We start from the raw sequence: 21,860 nt of genomic DNA, 5'->3' as shown, positions 1-21,860 counted from the left end.
CCCTCTCTAAAGCATAATTTCCTCTGTCAAAATAGCCACCCTACTGGAAATACGTGTGTGTATATATATATACACACATAAAAAAATACATATACATATATATGTGAGTGTGTGTATATATATATATGTATATGTATTTTTTTTTTAAAAAAAGGACTTCGTGAGCATGGACAGTAGTATTAACAAACACCTTTTTTCATTTGTAAAAGTGATTTCTGGCTTTGGCTCAACCAGTCCACAATGCTAGAAAAATGGTTGTACTAAACCGCATACTAAATTGTGTAGTAATTTTGATGTCTGCAGCTAATTTCTGCTGGTTAGATGCTATTAAAAATCACTCTATTTTGTATTAAAGTAATTGAGCTTAAGGGATGTTTATTCATAATTTAAACCAGTTTATAATAGAAAAGTAATATGGAAAGAAACTGATATTCTCCATTTCCATAAATTAATAAAATTGTGATTACAAGTCCCTGTTTCAAAAAATTAGCAGCTAGACCTTTTAAGGCCAGATTTTGCACTTTCACATATTTGCATTTTAAAAGGTAATACAGACTTTTAAACATTATTCAAGGTATCAGGTCACTAAAATGCTATTTGGAAGATCCTGGCAAGATCTTCCTTAGGGTTAGCTACATAAGGGAATATGAATGATAGTTCTTGTGATAAAACAATTTCGGTGGAGGCTCTCACAGAATTCTGAGTACCTGAAAGTATCACTTTTCTGCCATATATCATGCTAGTGGTAACTTGTCATTATTTAATAATGTCATTAAAATAGTTTTTAAAATATCATTTCATTCATACTTTCTGGTTTATTTAAGTATCATAAACAGCTGACACTTGATTTTAACCCACAACATGAACTATACTATTAATGGAAAATATTGAACAAGAGTACACAATTATTAATATATTTAAATTAGTGATCTCTATGCTGTAATTATAAATGTATTCCTCCTTATATATTTCTAATTAATGCAGTTCCACCACAACTACAATTATGCAATTACTAATAACAAATGAGAGCTTTATTGATTCAAGATTTTTTGTCTAAACGTTAATACAACTTTATAATATTAACAAATATTTTAAGATAAGGATAGGCAGATTTTTTTAAAAGGTAACCAGTATATTATCCACTACCCGTATACACTAATACACACAGAAGATGAGAAGTCAAAGGTATCTTACTGTATTGCAAAGAGGAAAAACTGAGATTTTTAACCATCCCACTTTTCCTTGGTTATGCTGTACCACTAGAAAAAAGTTCATACATCACTGCTTATCGAATCTGAGCAAATAGGGCACTGCTTATCGAATCTGAGCAAATAGGGTATAAGAAATAATTTATATAAATATAAAAGGGCTGTGGTGTAAAATGAATTTAAATCAAAGAAGGCAACAGAGAGCATACCCTATCTTGTTTCAAACATTTTTATACTTTCAGCTAAGAAAGTAAAAAATAAATTTTCTAAGATTTTTGGTTAGATTTTTTTTTCCTGAAAAATTCTCAAAGAGGGCTACATGTTTTGAAGATCAATACTAGAAAGAATCTCTCTTGAAATACACTGTGAACTAACTTAGTATAGCAACATCAACATAAAACTATGGACATCTGCACTTTATACCAGCTATCTCCATAGACCTGTGTGAAAACATAATCCATTTGTTCTTCAGGAACCCTGAAGGGTCAGAGCTGAGATCAAAACAGGTAAACATGAAGAACCTTTTTATTTCCTGATTCTGTTTTGTTGTTTTTTGTTTTTTTTTTTAATTTAATGTACCCTTGCTTTAATTTCCTGCGCAGCATAGGCTTCCAAGAACAAAATGAAATACTGCGTTGTTTTCCACAAGTCTATAAAATAGTATAGATTAGATTAATTCAGAAATACCACAAGAAATATATATTTTTCTCCTTTTGTCCTCTGGGAGAAGGGGAGGGAAGTGAAGACTAAAATGCAACGATCTGACTGTTCAATATTTGAAGAAAAAACAATTTCAAAAAGATAAATGTCTAGTTTCTGAAGGAAGATTATGTGGAGAAAAAAAAAGAAAAAGAAAAAAAGGGGAACACACAGGTCTTAAAAAAAGAAATGTAACTAAGACATATCCAGAGTTAAGGGCAATATACCCAAACATCAAGGAGTAGAGTAGGATGGTGAAATACAAAAATATTCACATTTCTGGTAAGCATATAAAAGAAATCATTAGAAACTGAAGAGGAAAAGTTGGAATCTTCTTAAGCAGAAATACGTTTCAAATTTTTATGATTAAATAACATACAAACAGTTTTAAAAGAAGTGACACTAAAAATAAATTTGTGAAGAAACCAGGCTCCACAGCGCAACATGTCTCAGTACAGGAAGGATGTGGAGTTGTTGGAGTAGGTTCAAGAGGAGGGCCCCAGAGATGAGCAGAGGTCTGGAGCACCTCTCCTGTGAAGAAAGGTTGAGGGAGTTGGGCTTGTTCAGCCTGAAGAAGGCTCTGAGGAGACCTCATTGTGGCCTTTCAATACTTGAAGGGAGCTCACAGCAGGAGGCGGACTGACTGTTTACACAGTCTGATAGTGATAGGACAAGGGGGAAATGAATGCCCCTAAACTAAAAGAGGGGAGATTTAGGTTAGATGTTAGGAAGAAATTTTTTACTCAGAGGGTGGTGAGGCGCTGGCACATGCTGCCCAGAGAAGCTGTGGGTGCCCCAACCCAGGAGATGTTCAAGGCCAGGGTAGATGGGCCCTGGGCAGCCTGAGCTGGTGGGGGGCAGCCCTGCCCACAGCAGGAGGTTGGAACAAGATGATCTTTAAGATCCCTTCCAATCTAAGCCATTCTATGATTCTTTGAGCTGTTCATCAGAAGACATTGAGATTTCTCTACTGAACAAGGACTGGTACTTTATGTATGTTGGGCTCTTACAGATTTGGTGCCAGTACACATGAAAACAACTGCTTCAGAGCAGAGTTTTCCCTGTGTCTCTGAACTGGTGTAAGACTGGAGAAAATGACAATTTACAGTAAATGAAGTTCATCTTTCAATCATAACACATTCCTTCATCAGAGTTCTTCCCATCAGCTGTATCTGTGGGAGGCAAAAGCTCTTGCAGCCTGTTCTCCTGTACATTCCCTGGTGACTAACAGAAAGATGAGGACTGTGGAGTTCAGGAAGGTGGGGGCACAAGATGTGATTTCCTCTACTGGGAAAAGTGCAGTGCAAGAGAAGCAAGAGGCACACCTTCAGACAGCTCTTGTGCCTTGTAACAGATAAAATGTCTACTATTTCTTCACAGTTATAAGAAAATATGTGAAAATATAGCTCTAAAATGCACTTGGGTGTACACGCTGCCTGAAGTTGAACCTATATTGGCAATGATAATGAATAAAACACAGGAAACTGCAATAAAGACAGATAAAAGAAGGGGAGCAACAACACAGAAAATGAAAATCCATGAGAGATCGCTCCTGCAGCAACACCAATTGATTTCTCTAACAGTGCTAACAGCTAATGGAATAGAGTGCAATGTGTTGAGAAAGCACAACTTCAGGCACTAAAGTTATAAATAGCAAATATGAGGTAAGCCACTGTTACATATACTAAAAATATTAACATCCATCTCTTGGAAGAGATCCATGGGGAAACTGAAAAACAGTCAAGTTCTATTTCTATCTCAGTTATTGCTAGCTCATATATTTATAGTTTGAAATTTACTCTAGTGGTAGTATTTGTCATTTCTACAGCTACTCTGGAGAAAGCTAAAACCATGATTCAATAGGCGAATTCCCACATCTTAAATTCAACATTTACGGGTAAAGACCTATTTCTGCCATTGAACACACAGAAATAATTTTTTTGCCAACAACAGAAATTTTTCCTTGATCATTTCACAGAAACAATAAACAAATTAGTGGTTTTAGAGCTTTTTCTTATAAAAAACAGGAAAATTAATGTTTTTTTTTGTTTTGCCTTTCAGTTTCAAGCCTTCATTTCCTTTGACCCATGAATTGTTCCAAAGTGGTTTTCTAGAATGATAACATGTTAACCTCAGATACTACATATATTTTAAAAAAGTGTTTTGCAGGTGCTATAGGATTGCATAGTTTTTTCAAAAGTAAGAGCTGCATTAAAAAAGCATTAAGATTGTTTTGATGTTGTATTGCATGCCTTCATATATTTTTATCAATATCTAGCTCAAGTCCCTCTCTACACTCAATATTAAATCACTTTTTTCATTTATGAAATACATATAAATGAATCGCTATTCCTGAATGACCAAATCTAAATGTCTAAAGCATCTGTCACATTGCGTGTGTCCATTAATATTTGATAAGAAGCTGTCCACCTACTTTACCTACCATTTCAGCAGGTAACAGGACAAAAAGTTTAAGGTACAGAACGGATATGGTAAGCATGCCAGACATTACTAAATACTTCATAGACTTGATTCAGTTCTGTTTCATACAAGTGGAAATCCGGTGTGATTCAACTTGAGAATTCATGGAGAGTGTTAACACACACATGAATTAATAAAAGGAAAAAAAATAAAAGGTAGGCTCCTGTATCTGTACTTTATTTCAAGATAATCAGAAAGTAGGTGTTTTCAGTTCAAATATATCTGTCAGAGCCTGTGCTATTTCTGACATATTTTTCATTTTTCATGGTGCTGATTTAAAGCATTTTCTTTGAGTTTGGTAGCTCAAGACTTTGGAGTGAAGTTGCAATAAATGTTTAAAGTTCCTCCATCCTTTGTCTTCTTCATGTTAATTCAGATTCTATTTCTCCTTTAAGTGGTACAGTAAAAGCATTTCTAAATGTCACTCATACTAAAAAGTGTGCTCAGTTTAACCTTTTAAAAGCACACCAAATTACAGTTTGAGGTTCCTTAGAAAAAGGAATAACCAAAGCTTTTTTCTTAACCTTTTTTTAAGTTAATTGCTTTTTAAACAAGGATTTTGCACACTTTTTACATCCCAGACTCTCACAGCCAAGCTATAATCCTGTAAAAAGGACTAAAACATTAAGAGACACTAGCAGAAGAATATGCAAGAACCATTGTATTGTTTGTATAACTTGTCAGAACCAGTTACAATTCAGAACAATTTCCTCACACATACGTTGTTCATTTCATTAACAACAATAATGATACAGCAAGGATTCAGATACAGATTTTAGAAGTATGTTAAAGGCCAAGAACGAAACTCTTCCTCATGTTCCATTTGCAATGTAGGGCAAAAAATAAAATTAAAGCACAAAACATGACTTACTTCCAGTATGATCAGCACGTAGACTCCTACTAAGATGATGGATGCAATTGTTACTTGTGCCTCTATATTTGCATGAAGGTATTGATGCTTCATGGAGAGAGGAACACTTCCAGGTTCCTGCAGGAAAGCTTGAATGTTTAGGAAGATGGTGCCTCTGGGGAAAAGAAGGGAAGTTTTGTTTTCTTTTTGAGCGAAAATGCTTTCATTTTATAATAAATATCTATAAATATATCTATGTGCTATTTTTATTTATTTATTTATTTTTACAATTGTGAGAGACTTTTCAAATGTTTTCACTCTATCCCTATAGAAATCTTTGTTCGGAAAATACCCCAACTTTGGAAATACATTTAAAAAGTAAAGGAGGGGTCACACTTTCCTGCCCCTTAGAAACAGGGAGTGACAGATTATTTCTAAAATGCTATCTTATTATTTTACCATCAAGTCTGTGTAAATTACTACTTCAATGAGTCCCAGCCTCTCAGCCAACCTGTTTGGTATCTGAAAGGTTCTAGTTGTGATGATTTGCTGATTTCTTCTTGAACTTAAGGGTAGAGACCAGTTGTATACCACCTGCAAAAGAGTCAGATATGGTAATATTATTAAAAGTCAGTTAAAGTGGTAAATTTCTATTCTGGAGTTTTATACCTCTTCATTCTGTCTCCTTTACAGTTTGGAGAACTTATTATGGAGAACACATGCACCAGCCTATATTCACAACACTTCATTAGGAATATTAGCAGCCCTCAGGTAGGAGTGAACTTATCCTCTCATTCCGTCAGTGTAGCCTGAGACACTCCAGGAGGTTCTCCAGATATTGGAAGCATCCAGGGCAGCTAAGCTCGTCTCCTAAGTGTATCAGCTAGGTGACACAACACCTGGCTATGGTGGGTATTTCTACACTGCAAAGGCATGAATTTCAGCAATCCCAAACCTCCAGACAAATTTTTACAGTCTCTGGTGTTCGCATAGCTCTCTTTGACCTGTAGAGCATTCAGTCCCAGTGTCCTCCAGGCTCTGTGTGGTGCCCCTGTGGCCCAGGATATTTTTTCTTAAATGCAAACATCTTGGGTGGGCGAGGGGAAGAAATTAAAAGACTACTAGAGTCATGCTTTTACATCATGATATTAAGATGCTCTTTCTTGCCTTAGTATGTTTAAAGAAGACCTGCTAAGAGAGCATTACAGTACTACATAAGGGAAAGCAGCCACAGCTGGTGAAGTGTCCATCGTTCTCCCACTGCCAGCAATCCCTGGAGTGACCTGTCATCTACATCACAGGGAGACTGACTCCCAGAGGAGACAGTATGCTTCACTTCCAAAGACTGCCTGGGAATAAAACTAACAGACATGAGATATAGATTATGAGAGGCCCAGTAGCAAGATCCTTCCCCAAGACATCATGAAGAGCACATGCAAGAATTCAGCAATCAGAATTCCTCTCTTCTTTTGATCCTCTAGGAATAAAAAGATAAATAAAATAAACACTTCTCTGAAATTTTACCCAATAAAATAATACCGTGATATGCTGGCAAGTTTAATCAAATATGGTCCTTAAGTGTAGATGCACAGATCATCTCCTTTTTTAAAAAAAGAAATGTAAAGAAACTTGAATTCAGTTAATTGTAGCCTAAATTCTGAGCCTGTCCAGACCCGATGTGCTACAAATTGGAGGAAAAAACAGCATAGCCAACATCTAACAATCAACAACATCTAACACAGATGAATGCCTGAAAAGCATGCAAGCAAGAGAGGTTATTCTGATTAGCTTAATCTGGTCATGTCAGGACATCACTGGAGTGCCAGCTGGAGGTGGTATTCTGCAGCAGTGTGGAGGCTCCTTGGGGATCATGGCCAGCAGTGTGGATTAAAGTAGCATCCATATCAATGGCCTGGGACATTTAAGACAGTAATTTCCATTACGGTTTTGTTCAGCACACTGAGGTAGTGGGACTAATCTTTTGCTGTAGACTGTGAGATTGGGTATAAGTGGGAATACTGTTGATATTACAGGCTAAGTTGTCACTGGTAGAGACAGGACATCCCCCTCACACAGATTGAGAGGCAGCTGTTTATATGCTAGTGCTGAAATGATGAAGCTGTTCTCCATTGTTCAGCAATATGCAATGACACATCATAAAAGGTCCTCCTTCACTGAGTTCTCAAGAAGGGTGTAGCAGGACACTGTTATAAGCAACGTCAAAGCCTTAAGAGAATTAAAGACAATAAGGGTGACAATGTGTCAGAGAAAATAATTTGCAACAAAAAGCAAAAATATATTTCAGTGAGTGTGAAAAGGCACTTTACACTTGTTTCTTCCTTCTAAGACAATTCTTGAAATGTTACCAATTTTTAATGCATGAACTTTCAAAGGACATATGTTTTAAAGAATTCTGATAAATATTGAAAGCTAGAGGAAGTCTTACAAAGACAGAAGAAAATGTAACTTCACTCTAATTATTTTTCTAATACTGATGTTGACTCCAGTTCTACCACAGGGAAAAGCATGACCAACTCAAACACAGTGATGAAACACAAAAGGCTTAACACCTTTCATGCTTTTTTAAAAGTGAAAAATTGAAAGAAAATATAAAGATCATCACCTGCTGTTGGCGTCTCCTCCTTGATCCAGGTTCTTCAGGCTGGCTGATTTGTACTACAACGTATTCTTGCGTTTGTTCATCAGCTACATCTGCTACGAATGGGCCTCCCACATCTAACTTCAACAGAGCAGAGTCATGAAAATCTGTCAAATTCATAGCTGTCAATAAACACATTAAGGTATAAATTTCCAGTAAAAGTGAGTATAAGATATTCCAATTCCAGAACAAAAAAAAAAAAAAGATGAGTCAATTCATATTGAAAACACATGGTTCACCTAAAATGCTTAAGGAACTACGAAAGGAAGAAAACAGATGTTTTCACCAAGCAGCGCAGTTTTGTCCTGTTCTCCTAAGGAAACAGAACTTAGAATCCCAACAAATCCCTCTGTCCTTTCCTAGCAAATCTTGAGATTGATCTCTCAGAGAGCCTGAGAAGTAAGGCTGTTTAAGTGAAGAAATATAGAAGAATTTCTTCTTTCTTTCTTATAGAAGAAAGTCTGCACCATTAACTGGGCCATTTAAACATACCTGAAATTGTACTGGGGGAAACACTGTGCAAGCTGCAACAATGTGGAAAATTAAATCAGAATCAATTCCCCATCCATGATGCAGAATTTGTGTTTTTGGTCAAAATTTAATTCATAAGTTTCCTAACATCTAAAAATACATAATCAAGATTCTCTGAGAATGCTAATTGTCTCTTTCTCCTTCAGCTCCTTTTCTATCTCTTCTTTCTATCTCTCTTGAGCATCTAGCATGAGATGTGGTCAAACTACATTTCTAGACTAATATAATTAAGAAATCAGCCAATCATGAGAGGCAAACATATTAGAAGCCTGGCTCAACTGGTCTCAGAACATCTAGGGCCGTTTAAAGTCAGTATTTCTAGGAGTCCACTTTTGGCCTGGTTGAGAAAGAAGCATCCCTGTGAGCTTGTGGAAAAAGGAAAGCTTAGTGACAGGACAAGGGGGAATGGCTTTAAACTAAAAGAGGGGAAATTTAGGTTAGATGTTAGGAGGAAATTCTTTACTCAGAGGACAGCGAGGCCCTGGCACAGGCTGCCCAGAGAAGCTGTGGTGCTCAAGGCCAGGCTGGATGGGGCCCTGGGCAGCCTGAGCTGGTGGGGGGCAGCCCTGCTCATGGCAGAGGGTTGGAGCTGAGTGGGCTTTAAGGTCTGTTCCAAACAAAACTGTTCTGTGATTCTAGTAGCAGGTGAGGAGCCAGTAATACTGTAAGTATTACTGTAAGTACAGTAAGTAATACAAATGTCTCCCTGTTTAGCTTGGCAAGCCATCACCACCATCATTCACACTTTGTTCATTAAAAATGAACATATGTGCACAAACACAAGCATCTATTTGCTTAAAGAAAGTGCATATGAAGCCATAAAAAACTAACTCCAGAAGTTACAAATCAGGAGACCAACTCCAGTCAAGAGAATTTACATGCACAGCCCTTAGCATGTGTAAATATAAATTAGCACAGTTCTCTTTTCCTTCTGAAGGTTTTAACTGTAACACGGCATCATAGTTTTTCAGTGTCCTAATACATAATATTACTCTCCACTGGAACTACATGTATATCTCTAACTTGAGACATTAATTATACCCTCTATAAGGCCTGATGACCCAAAGTTATTAACCCAATGATTTGGGACACTTTTTGACAGTCTGCTTTTTATTAGAAATGTAGCCAGTAATTGTGGAGGGAGACTTAACAACAAAGAGCTCAACAGACTCTGGTAGATCTTATCTCTATGAGGCCTCCGGAGTCTGGAGACAGCGCTAAGGTGTAAACAGAATACTCTTTAGTATGCACAGCTAATGTGGTCACTTCTGGGACAGTTAAGCAACCCTTTGTTTGTTATCTACGTTGTTGTGAAGAACTTAAGGACAATTAACCGTGAGTGGATTTACTGCTTACGAGTGAAGGATATATAAGGTGTGTGTAAAACACAGTAGGAAACTTGCTATTCTGATGCCACACTGACTGAGGGAATTCTGTAACGGGACCAAGCGCCGACAAGTAATTTAAGTTTCAAAAATCTTCAGGTACATATAGTTATGGAGGCTCCCTTTTAAGAAATACTTTTAAAATAAATATTGTAATTACTCAGATGTCACATTCAGAAGCTATTATAAAGGATGTTTAAAAGTAAAGGGGGGAAAAATGAAACCTTATTTTCAAGAAGAGTCGTTCTTACCTTATTTTCCTATGAATAGGGTCATATTTAAGAAGCTTTTTCCATTCCCTTCAGAGCATTTATAAAACCATCAGAAAGATCCCCAGCAAAAAAAATTCTCCTTAGATTTCAGGCAGAACTGAATATCATTCTCTGGTCTGCTGAAGTTACATCAGTTCTCTTTCTCCAAACACTATTTAGCAACTGACATAATTCCATAGTTAGACCACAGCAGATCACAGCCTTTATGAAAGGTAGACTCAAACTAAATCAAGAGAAAACTTCAGCTGCGCTTAGATAAACCAAAATGTGTTTTTACCAGCTTGTTTTCTCAATGTGCTCCTCAGAATACTTCTGTTCTGCCTTCCCTTGGTTTTTATATTTCCCTTAAATTACCAGAACGTGGTCTAGTTTCCATTTTGACCATTCAGGTATGGCTTCAACTTTTAGAAAATATCCCCTTTAACTCTGCAATTTAGCCATGATGTGTGGTGGTGTTTTTTGTCTTTTCTGAACATTTGTGTAACATAGACTCCAGTGTGTGCCTTTAAAGCAAGAAATCTCCCTGACAAGATTTAAAGCTGGAACTGTTATTCTTATTTCACTTTGGCTAAGCTGCCTCATTTTTATGTAGTTCCATTCTTGAAATTATATTACTGTTGTGAATTATCCTGTCAAGGGATTTGGGGTTGCATACGCTTTGTGCACCACTACACAGTGGCTCTCTGTAATTACATCTGGCACCAGACTAGGTCCATCACTCAGCACTAAACCATGAGCTGTTTTTTCTGCACCTAGAAGGTATTTAGGAGCACATGACAGTGACCTCATACCATTACTTTTTTGTAGCTTACATAAACAACAAGATGGAACAGGATACAGTGGCTAAATATTTATATTGTTATTCATCCACCAGTTTCTGTTTCTGTGCCATGGACATCTGTTTCTGAGTTGATTGCTTTAATTTGTTTTAAATCAGTGAAAAAGGGGAGATGGAATTCATTGTCTTGTTTAACACCATCGCATTAGAAGCACCAACTCTCTATGAACTAGGCTGAGGGAACTGGACTTCTTTAGCTTGGAGAAGAGAAGGCTCCAGCAAGACGTCATTGTGGCCTTCCAATACTTGAAGGGAGCGTATAAACAGGAGGGCAAACAACTGTTTACATGGGTGGATAGCGATAGGACAAGGGGAAATGGTTTTAAACTAAGACAGGGGAGATTTAGGTTAGATATTAGGAGGAAGTTTTTCACTCAGAGGGTGGTGACGCACTGGAACAGGTTGTCCAAGGAGGTTGTGGATGCACCATCCCTGGAAGCATTCAAGGCCAGACTGGATGTGGCTCTGGGCAGCCTGGTCTAGTGGTTGGCAACCCTGCATTCAGCAGGGGGGTTGAAACTCGATCTTTGAGGTCCTTTTCAACCCAGGCCATTCTATGATTCTATGAACTTTATAGAGAGCCTGGAATGACTAACTCAGGTAGCTGGGATGAGTCACACCGTAAGTACTGCATCTATGCTTTACCCTCCCTCCAGCCATTTATGCACTATGTACAGAACCATCTGAAAAGTTGTCATTGACAGAGAGTCTCTACTTGCATGCTGACTTTATGCTTTCCTTAACATCTAGTTGTATCACCTACTCTGCCTACTGTAAAATGTACCTTGAGATTATTACAAATAATGCTTTTCTTTCACTGAGCTTCCAATGTGCAAATATACTAATGAGCCTAGTTTACAACCAGGCTGCTCATGCTGGTTTCCTAGGTTTTTCTCATTTTTAAAAGACATTTCTTTCCTGGGCTTTAGAATCTATTTTTACATGTTGTTCTTAACTAGGGTTAATTCTACATCATTCTGCAATTTTGTCTTTTGATCACCTCTTCAAAATTTACAAAGTAGAAATTCATACTCTTCTATAACTTTCGGTTTCCCTATCTGAAGAATTCACTGTAATTCCTCCTTCTCTTTTCCTTTTTTGGAGAGTTTGGTTCCATTTTTCTCTACTTCGGATCCATCCTTTGTCTTTGTGCTCCACCAGTTTCAGAAGTTTCATTAGTTTTCTCAACCACACCTTGGTATTCTGCTTCTTTGCCTGCCAGTGAACATGGTCTAGGTGTTCACCCGTCTACTTAGAAGCTTGAACACTGCCTGCAGTGTTCATTTCCAACAACAAACAATTTTTAAACATTTTCTTCAAGGAAAAAATGACCGAAGACTGTCTGACAGTACAGGGCTAGAGCAACAACCTAACATAAATTCAGAGAGGAAAAATTACCAATGAGATCTGAGAAGTTTGGGTTTTGCTGGTGGTGGTGGTGCTTTGTTTTGGTTGTTTTTTCTTTCAGTCAGTCATTTATATTGCCTGGGAGAATAACTCATTTTTAAAGCTCTCCACGGAAGCCGAAAAGCTTTCAACACCCCAAGTGTATTCTTTTCCTCATAGCCTTTCTATAAATACCTGTGTCTCAGGGAGCAGAAAAGGTGATTTTCAGTGTCACTATTGGTCATGGCATGATTACAAGCTTTTCTAGTGACTTTTTCTTGCTCTATGATTAACACATTTGCATCCATCATTCAAACTCATTCTATCTCAGGAAGGAATTTGATAATAAGGTCAGCATATTTTATGTCTTCTCTGTCTAAAGTCTCCCCTATCAACTTCCATACATTTTGTGGTTTTTTTTTTCCCTGAATGGTTCCACTGAATCCAAATAAAATAAGAAACCTAGCCTAAAATGCAAATTTCAATATATTATTACTGCTAAGATACATTTTCTGCTTTCCGATTCTGATATTTTAAGCTTGGCTACGGCATGATGAAATATCTCAGCGCTACCAAGGAGGGAGATAAATCCATGAAAATGGCCACTAGCTAGTCAGTTTGACTCTGGCTTTTTAGGGTGACCAAAGACCATCTCATGTCGTGACTGAACAGATGTATTTTCACTAAGTTCTGTTTTGTGGTGATAGTACTCAAAGTGAGTAAGGAACTCTTTCAGTAGGTACTGTGCAAATATATAACTTGCAAAGTGTAAATCTCACTCCAAAGAATTAAAATGAAGAGATATCAAACATATAAAGAAAGCAATCTAATCAGGACTGAAAGGATTTCAAATATATTTAGTAAAAAAATGTAGAATTCTTGACCAGACACAGAAAGAATTCAAAATCCACTCCCTAGTTATTACTAGGTTTCAGGTCCACAAGAAGTATGTTCTGACAAGCAATCTGAAAAAGGAAAACAAAATTGCTGCATCTAGACTGTCCTAACTTTCCCTCACCTACGGCAGTAACTGGTACAAGTACCAAGGTTCTTGACAGGGAAGCAAAGAAGACTAACTGAAACACCTGTCAGGGACAGAGATGGTGTGAGACCCACTGACCCAGAACTGGGCTGGAAGAAGATTTACCTTTTCTTGTAAAAAGACGATATTTCTACAACTGAAAATGTAGAAATAGCAAAAAAAAAAAAAATGTATCAGGTGCAGTGAAAGAAAAGAAGGTACTCTATTAGGGAGTCAGACACTTCATTAAATGATAATGAATGAATGCACAGTTTGATTGTGTAATTCCTCAATAGTGTCCGCAAAACCCCGATATTTCTGAATTTCATAAAGCCTAGTTCAATTTGAAAGGTTATTGCACATTTCTGCTCCAGCTGTCCCCTATCACGTGAGAAAAAATTTTAAATTTTGCTTAGATCAGGGCAGAAGTTTTTAGAAATGAAGGAACAAACAGGATCCATCGAGCGTTTCAGAACATTCTTCAAGACTGAAAACTTCCATGGTTAATGAATAAGTGCAAGGAATAATTATCATTATTTCTGTGATTAACCAGCTAATGGAGTGAGATTACTTGAAAGTTTGAATGGCCAAGAAGTTACAGAAAATAAATATGTTCATGTGTTAGAATAGGTACGTGACACTAAATTAGGAAATGCTGGAATATTTCAGACTCCATATCTCTTCTTCTACTTTTATAACCCACTTTCCAAATGCATATCATCTTATTAATTATTGATGTTTCCCATTTAACATAAGGCCTTTCAGCAAAAGGTCTGAAAATGCTTCACAAATTTACAGTAACAAGGGCATTGAATCTTGTTTCCTACAGAAAAGTGTCCTTCAAGTTCACTTTATTATAAACTTACTTCTGTGAGGTATTAAAGACTTGATTGTTTGAATTTAAAAGCAAATAAATCCTGTCTTGTCAAAAAGGAACAGTATTACCACTACTTCAAAAAATTATACTAAACCCACTTAATTTGGGACTTGTGCCAGTAGAGAAATTAGTGTTAAAAAACATCTTACATACTCAGAAAGCTTCTACTAATTCACAGGAGGAAAGCTTTGGTTTTCAGAAACTACAGCCAGCACAGTTCAGCGTTACATGCCTGCTTTGAATCTATGGGGATAGATAAAGCAAAGGGAGATACAAATGAGATGCTCAAAAATATACAGAAGTTAGCGGGGAAAAAATCAACTAGAGGAAATTCAAGCAATAAACAAAGGTATGGAAACAACTAATAGAAGCTAGAGAAAGTGGAGAAGCACTAAAGAGACACCATATCAGAAGTAGCAGCCATAGACAGAAAGTCCCACCTCCAAACAAGTCTGACATCTCATGTGCATGACAGAAAAAAACACAAATATTTAAGTGACACCAGAACAATGAAACCCAGCGGCGATGACTCCATTTGATTTTAAAAAAATATTTTCACCTTTGGTTTAATATTTTTCAGATTTTTCTAGTGTATGCAGACATTGTATTCATGAGAGTGTATGTAGTCATTACACAATTCAATGCACATGAGCTTTTCTGGAAAAGCATAGAAATGAGATGAAGGACTTTAAAAAAACGTAAATAAAACAAGTAAATGATACTTAGTACCTATTCAACACTTTTCAGCTGCTCTTGAGATATAAGCAAGAAGCAAAGAGTATTCATTAGCATAATTTAGTGTCACATGAGCTAAGACACTTCTTTTCCACCCAAAGGAGTCTCATAGACAACCTCTAAGGGCTTAGTGACAAGACTATTGCAGCGCACCTATCTGCCTACCATGAAATTCTTGTAGACATTCAGAGTAGCTCTTAATGTCCACTGAGAATACTGCAGTCTGTCAGCCAGTATAAATCACATCTTAGACATTGCTGAGCGAATGGCTAGTGTTATTCAAGCCCAGTCAAAAGGTTTTTCACTGCGTAACATAGTGACACAAACACGTGAGCTTATGTCTGCATAAGCAAAGACTAGTAGCAATGGAGAGATGACATTCAGAATTGCTTAGGCCTTCTCCAAACTTCATTTAGAAACAAATTTCTCTCCTTGACCCTTCTGCTTGAATTATCCGTCACCTTGAAAATGAAGCATGACTTTTCTGAACTGCTTGCTTATCACGTATTTTTTTCCCAGTTCAGTGCGTAGGAGTGCAAGGACAGAACATCTAGTTTTCAACACATATGACACAAAGAAACTTCAGCTCCGGGTTTGTCAGATAAAGAAAGAGAATGCTATGTTCTGTCTGACAGCTATTTGGCTAAAGCATCTTGACATTACATGTAAAACATGAAATAAATACTTGATTATACTCATATCCCAGTCCCAGCAGCACTCCCTGAAACAAGAAAAAAGAATAATCGGTTGTAGAATAAATGAGCACAATGCAGCAGCTATGGTTCCAACCCAAAATCTGCGGAAAGAGATCCAATCCTCAAGTTGTGCTATGATAGTTCACTAAAACTTGAACTCAAAGACTTGTTGCCAATACACTGTGATTCACCAGACTGAGCTATTACAGCCCTGGTGCTGTTACAGACCATACATACATGTAAATAGAGCATTTCAACAAGAGCTTCAAGGAGAAAAAAAAATAGCAGCATGAACAGAATATTCATGGGAGCTAACTGTTGAAGTTTCACTTGCCCTACTGAATGTTCACTTGCTCTCCTCCAAAAAACAGTCTCTGCTTCTCACTATAAATTGCCCTCAAGCACTAACGTTTTCTTCCTCATCTACCCTACTAACAGCTGTGTAATACCAAGCCATTATTTGCAATAGTGAGAATGCTAACAAATCTGTTTAAAATGGACTCTCCCGACTTAAAGCTATGGACATGTCCAGTTAAATAGAAGAAATGAATGTTTCAAGAATTAACTCTTACTGCACCTTTTCAAAAGATAGTAGATACTCATAAAATATGCCCATAGCTGAATCATCTTCCAATACTAGTGAAAGAAATTGCAGTCCAAACTGATAAAACTAGAAATATATTGGAAACAAGAAATGTAGCTAATTTGTGAAAGTTTTTGATTGCTTACTAACTGAAAGCTCATCTCTCAAAGACCTTTCAAACACAGGTTTGCACTAACCTGCAAAGAATCATGCATCACAATCCTTAAAATATACTACAGATGACAGTAAACCACTGGCCTGGGGAATGTCTGTTGCAGCCATGGGCATGTACTGGTCATGGTTATGGCTATTATCTAGAGGCTGACCCCACTGGGATTTCAAACTTTAGATTTCATGCAAAGAGACACAACATAAGGACTGGATGGGAACCACAAGGCACCACAGAGAGGGACTGTTTATCATGGCTTGGATGTGGAACAGGACTGCAATTTGCATCAGAGAACAAGTCTAAGGGCAGCCCATGCTCTTAGGAGACTGAATCCCTCAGTATAAGAGAGAAAACAGTAAATCAACCACTTCATTAATGAAACTTAAGTTTTCTTCAGTGAAGGAAGGATACAGAAGCTTTCCAGAGGTGAGACAGCCAACATCTGCCAGGACACACGTTGATCTGGATAAATGCCAAACAAAATCTAGGGAAAAAAAAATATCTTAAGCCTGTCTCAGAAACTTAAAGACTTTCAAAGGATACATTAAACCTTAAGATTCCTTTCAGTATTTTCAGGTAAGTTTCCCCAAAGCTGAAAAGCAGCCCAGGTACACATGTCAAGAACAAGTAATTTTCCCTCAGTGAACATACTGCCAAAGTCACATTTTCAATATATTTTATCCGAGTGTTTCTTCAGCCACTGCGGATGGGTGAATTTAAGAGCTAAAAATGACAATGAACTTTTATGGTGAGAGAGGGATGATGAAGAGTAAGAGCAGCTCTAGTGGGAAGGGCAGAAAGAGAGGAAAGAGGACTGTGAAAGACAGGACAGGAAAACAAGTCTCACCTGGAGTCTTCAGGAAAAGAAGCCAAGGACAGAATAATTATCAGAGAAAGACAAGGTCAACAAAGGAAGAAAAAAGGATCACAGAGTGGTGAAAGAGAGAAAAGGATGCAACAAAATAGATTTTTCAAAGACAGGCTGGGTCTGTCATCTTCCTAGAAATCACAGCTCTTCACCTGTCTTTTCTCTAAAGTTTCCTTTCAATCCTCAAGTTTGGGGAAGACTTGCCTATTCTCAGTTACTGTAAATACTAGTGGGAACTGCTCCCAACTGCCCTATTTCAGCAGCCACTCAGGGATCAGACTGCCTGCAAAAAAATTTATACACTTTTGATCCTTCCACAAGAGAATGGCTGCTCAAAAGGCTGTATATGAGGAGATATACACTTTGCCAAGGAGGAAAACCTAACAACATTTCCCAGGTTTAAAGCAGTATCTGAAGAGCCATCCGGAATGCAGTACTGATGACACACAAATTTGAGTTTCAACTCTCTCCTCAAATTCAACTGCCTGTCACATTGTCCAGGGTGGAGGTCAGTGCACTGAGCAGATTAGGCATAAGAACCAGCACAGTGTTTTTGGTTTTTATCATCTTGTTCCCACCCGTGAGACATTATTTTATCACCTAAGACCAAATACCATTTTCAACTGACTGTAAGAAACATAATAGGAGAAGGAGGAAAGGGTAGCAAATTCAATACTTACAGAGCAGACAACTACAAAGATAAAAAGGACTGAAAGTTTCAGGAATTTTAGACAGCATCTGAAATGTAAGAAACATGTACACAGTTATTTTAAAACAAATCTTTTTAATTTCTTTTAAATTCTTAATAGTTCTGTCATTTCAGAAACATCATGTTGAGAACTTGAGAATGAAAATATACCATGTCAGAGCATGGACACCATCACACTACACAAGGTCATGGGAAGCCTTGGTGACTAAAAGGGATCTTCGCCTCCACTTTGCTGCCAGCCTTCTCTCATTGAATGAGAGGGAGGTTATACCCCTCAGGAATGTTGAGCGAAGGCTGCAGCATGAGCTGGTGTTGAGACTTGGAGCCACCTCCCTGCTGGTGGCTCCCAACAGATCCTTTGCCATTGCTTGACCTCTCCTTGGGCCGCAAAGGAACATAGCCCTTTGCAGGAAGGTAGAGCACAGGAAGATGGCATGGCTGAGTGAAAAGGACAAACTGCCGCATAGAGGAGTACTGTCATGCACGATTTCCTTGAAACCAGTCTTCTAATAGGCATCCTGAAGTTCACTTTGAAGACAAGAACAGGCTTTAAGGATCTCCTGGTTTTAATAGCGTCTCTTCAAATCAAGTATATTTTGTGAGCAACTCTAGATGAATTTTCTAGCGAATCTGTATTTTTTTTCATTGTACATCTGTACCTTTTGAGTGAATGGCCAGTTCCGGAGATACAATGCCATCAAATCTTCTGAAATGTCATGGCTTACTGCTGAGAGGCCTAAGCAAGAATTCTTTTCACTCAGAGGGAACAGGTTGCCCAAGGAGGTTGTGGATGCCTCATCCCTGGAGGCATTCAAGGCCAGGCTGGATGTGGCTCTGGGCAGCCTGGTCTAGTGGTTGGCAACCCTGCACTCAGCAGGGGGGTTGAAACTCGGTGATCTTTGAGGTCTTTTTCAACCCAGGCCTTTCTATGATTCTATGAATTCTAAATTCAAATGTTGAAACTTTATGTTTTTAAGTAAGAAATCTTAAGATTTATCATTTTGTAATTACTGTGTTGGTTTTTTAAAATCTCACCACAAAAGGCAACTCTTTAATTATTTTCTTGTTGCCCATCAGAATGTTACACAGATGTCTTAATTTACAGAACTTTTTTTTGCCTGTTTGCCCTTATCACACCTCTTCACTGACTGAAGACACTGATGTTCTCACCCCATTTTTTTCAAGAGTAAACATCCAAATATTGCTTTTCTGAGAGAATGACAAATGCAAGGTTTGATTTAAGCCTGATGACAAGCAAGAAGAAAAATATTTCACGTTACTGGAATAATTATTTGAGAAAGAAGCAGTGCAATAAATAACTCAATTGACAGATGCTTCAGAATAAAATATTAAAGTGAAGTAATCTGAAGACAGTCAAAAATAACTTTTAATCACAGTGGAAGTAAGTCCCTAAATCACATTCATTGACAAAAAGAAACATCCCTTCCTCACTAGACTTCTCCAAAAAAAAAAAAAATACAGTAGCTGATAAAAATACGGATGCCACAGTGGAACTGTTACGAAGGGGCTACAACACCCTAGGAGATGCAAGTGGTAGCTATTATAAGCACCAGGGTGAATATCTAGAGAAGGCAGAGGAAGACAAAAAGTCAGTGAGGTGGCTTCCAGAAGCTCCAGATAGCCCTCCTCCACAGGAAAACAAGTTGAGGTGGGGGAAAGGATAATAAAGTTTTGAAAAGAGAGGAATGACAACAAAAGCCATTATCAGCACCCCACAACTGATAACTTCTTTCATTATTTCATGATTTATGGAAAACAGTCACGCATCAGCTATCCTACCTGTCTACTCTCCCTATCTTCACATCACAGTTGTTTCAGTACTTTTGAGAGCTTATTATGTTATGAATTACTAAAGCCCAGTCCACATTGGTTTAGTTTAAATGTGTTTGACGTTTTCTGTTTGCACTTCCAAATTATCATTTCAAATAATAATAATTCAAATTACTATTGAAAAAAAAGGAACAGCAATAACTCATTTTTAACACAAAGGAGAAAACAAGAAGCATTAATTAAGACTTTATAAATTCATAGCCACTTGTCTGTGAATAACAGAAACTCATCTCAAGTTGTTGACAAGATGTGATAAAAATGCTCTTGGAAGTGGTTATTTTATCAAACAGAATTTAGAAGCCTCTTTTCCTCCCTTCTGTTTGCTTTCATAGCATTCTGTATTAAGGAAGCAGCACTTTTAACATCTTACATTTGAGAAGTGATGAGCCTTTGACTCGTCCATGTTTTGCAGTCTGCCTCTTTCTGCAGTGCTAATCTGGCACAGTGATGCAATTACAAACTGTGTGCCAAACTCTCCGCTGATATATGCCTCTCGTACAATCTTATTTGACTTCGGTTGAAAATGCATGAAATATAAATCTATGAAGGATTTCACTCCCTGTTCTAAACCAAATGAATTTTAGTCTGAACTGCATGTCAGACAGTTTAGCTCCATTTATTATCTCAGCAGTGTTATGATGATTTACAGCATCCAAGGAGCTGGCCCCATATGTACAACCAGCACTATAGCAAAGAAAACAGTTCACAGGAAGTTCTGCCAGAGAAATGCACTACCCCCCAGACTATAAACGTATGCTATACTGGAAACAATTGATTCTACTCTCACGCTCAATGCTTTTGTTCTATCAAATACCAGGGAAAGCTGTAGAGAGCATGAAGAAAGACGTCTGCCAAACTTCTTCACATCTGCTCATATTGCACTAATTGCAGCCATTGAAATTCTCCTGCTCCATTTGTTCAGCAGCATGCAGGAGCGTGGCACTCCACAAAATACCATATGCACAATGAAAGAAGGAAAACAATTGTGAAATGATGAGCTAAGACAACATACAGATTGGGAAAAGAGTCATAGACTTCTTGTCAGAAAAGGCTTCATGGAGCAACATGTAGATAGGGGTGTGAAGTGCTTGGGCTCTGTGTAAACTGCAGAGTAACTAGCAATCCAAACCAGAACAGGAAGAAATACTGAAAATGGCAGAATTAGTATCTGAGACTAAAGGGTTTGCTAGCTATAATCCAGGTGAAAATATCCAGAGAAAATTTGAATTTAAGCTCTTATTATATTGATATTTTTCAATACATTAAAAGATTTCAACTTCATCCCTGCCTAAATGAGGTAAAAGACTACTTTGAGATAAAGAGTGAAATATATTAACGTACTTAAAGACAGAAAAGTTCTTGGTTATATTTTGCATTGCATATTCATGAAAAGCTGCTGTGATGACTCCAGAAACATTGTTAGGTAAGCAGAAGACTGTGTACTTATCTATCTACACAGAGATATACATTTGAATGAAATATTTCTTCAAAGAAACCAAAAACTGAAAAATAAAACTGTGGAAAAACCAAGAGGCTTTTAAGATGTTGAAAGCAATAGAAATATTATTTAAATTCAGATTTAAAATAGGTGTCTTAATTAAGGCTTCTAAGAGCAAAGAGCTATTGATCATTGGGTAGAGGCTGTAATCAGTTTCATCAGGATTTATTTATTTATAAGCTATCAATGGTAAAATATACCCTAAATATGGAGAGTTACATTATTCATTTGCAGAAATTATATCATATTCTAGCTATCTATACTTAAAAAAAAAACTAAACTAAAACTGCTGAAACATTGAAAAGTAAATAAAATAATATTTGAATTCATACCTCATCTTTGATAAATTGAATTTGACATGAAGGTTGTCCAAGATTTCATATTTCTCAGAAGAAGTAGATCTAGACAAACTGGTCATTTCACTTCCCAGATGAAACCTTTGCTCAAATTCTGCAGAGCTGTTGTCCCATGAATCATCATCTGTGGTAAAATCTGGGTTATGAAGAGCCATGCACTGCAACCTGTCACACATTTTCAGTAAAGAG

At 37.3% G+C, this 21,860-nt stretch overlaps 1 protein-coding gene across 1 annotated transcript in view; it reads right to left on the bottom strand.

Annotated features, from left to right (window-relative positions):
* The window catches only part of OCA2 (OCA2 melanosomal transmembrane protein), a 174,535-nt gene that overhangs the window by 126,509 nt on the left and 26,166 nt on the right, over nucleotides 1-21,860 (bottom strand). Inside the window, exons 4-9 of the mRNA XM_021412256.1 lie at nucleotides 21,648-21,836; nucleotides 17,938-17,995; nucleotides 16,801-16,873; nucleotides 7,862-8,019; nucleotides 5,750-5,832; nucleotides 5,260-5,413 (exon numbers count right to left, since the gene is read on the bottom strand). Of these exons, the coding sequence (XP_021267931.1) occupies nucleotides 5,260-5,413; nucleotides 5,750-5,832; nucleotides 7,862-8,019; nucleotides 16,801-16,873; nucleotides 17,938-17,995; nucleotides 21,648-21,836 (715 nt within the window). The remainder of the gene's footprint in view (nucleotides 1-5,259; nucleotides 5,414-5,749; nucleotides 5,833-7,861; nucleotides 8,020-16,800; nucleotides 16,874-17,937; nucleotides 17,996-21,647; nucleotides 21,837-21,860) is intronic.

Source organism: Numida meleagris, chromosome 1 (assembly GCF_002078875.1).
Source record: "Numida meleagris isolate 19003 breed g44 Domestic line chromosome 1, NumMel1.0, whole genome shotgun sequence".
NCBI lineage: Eukaryota > Metazoa > Chordata > Aves > Galliformes > Numididae > Numida > Numida meleagris.
Note: the sequence above shows the minus strand (reverse complement) of the source record. Positions and strands in the feature narration are given on the sequence as shown.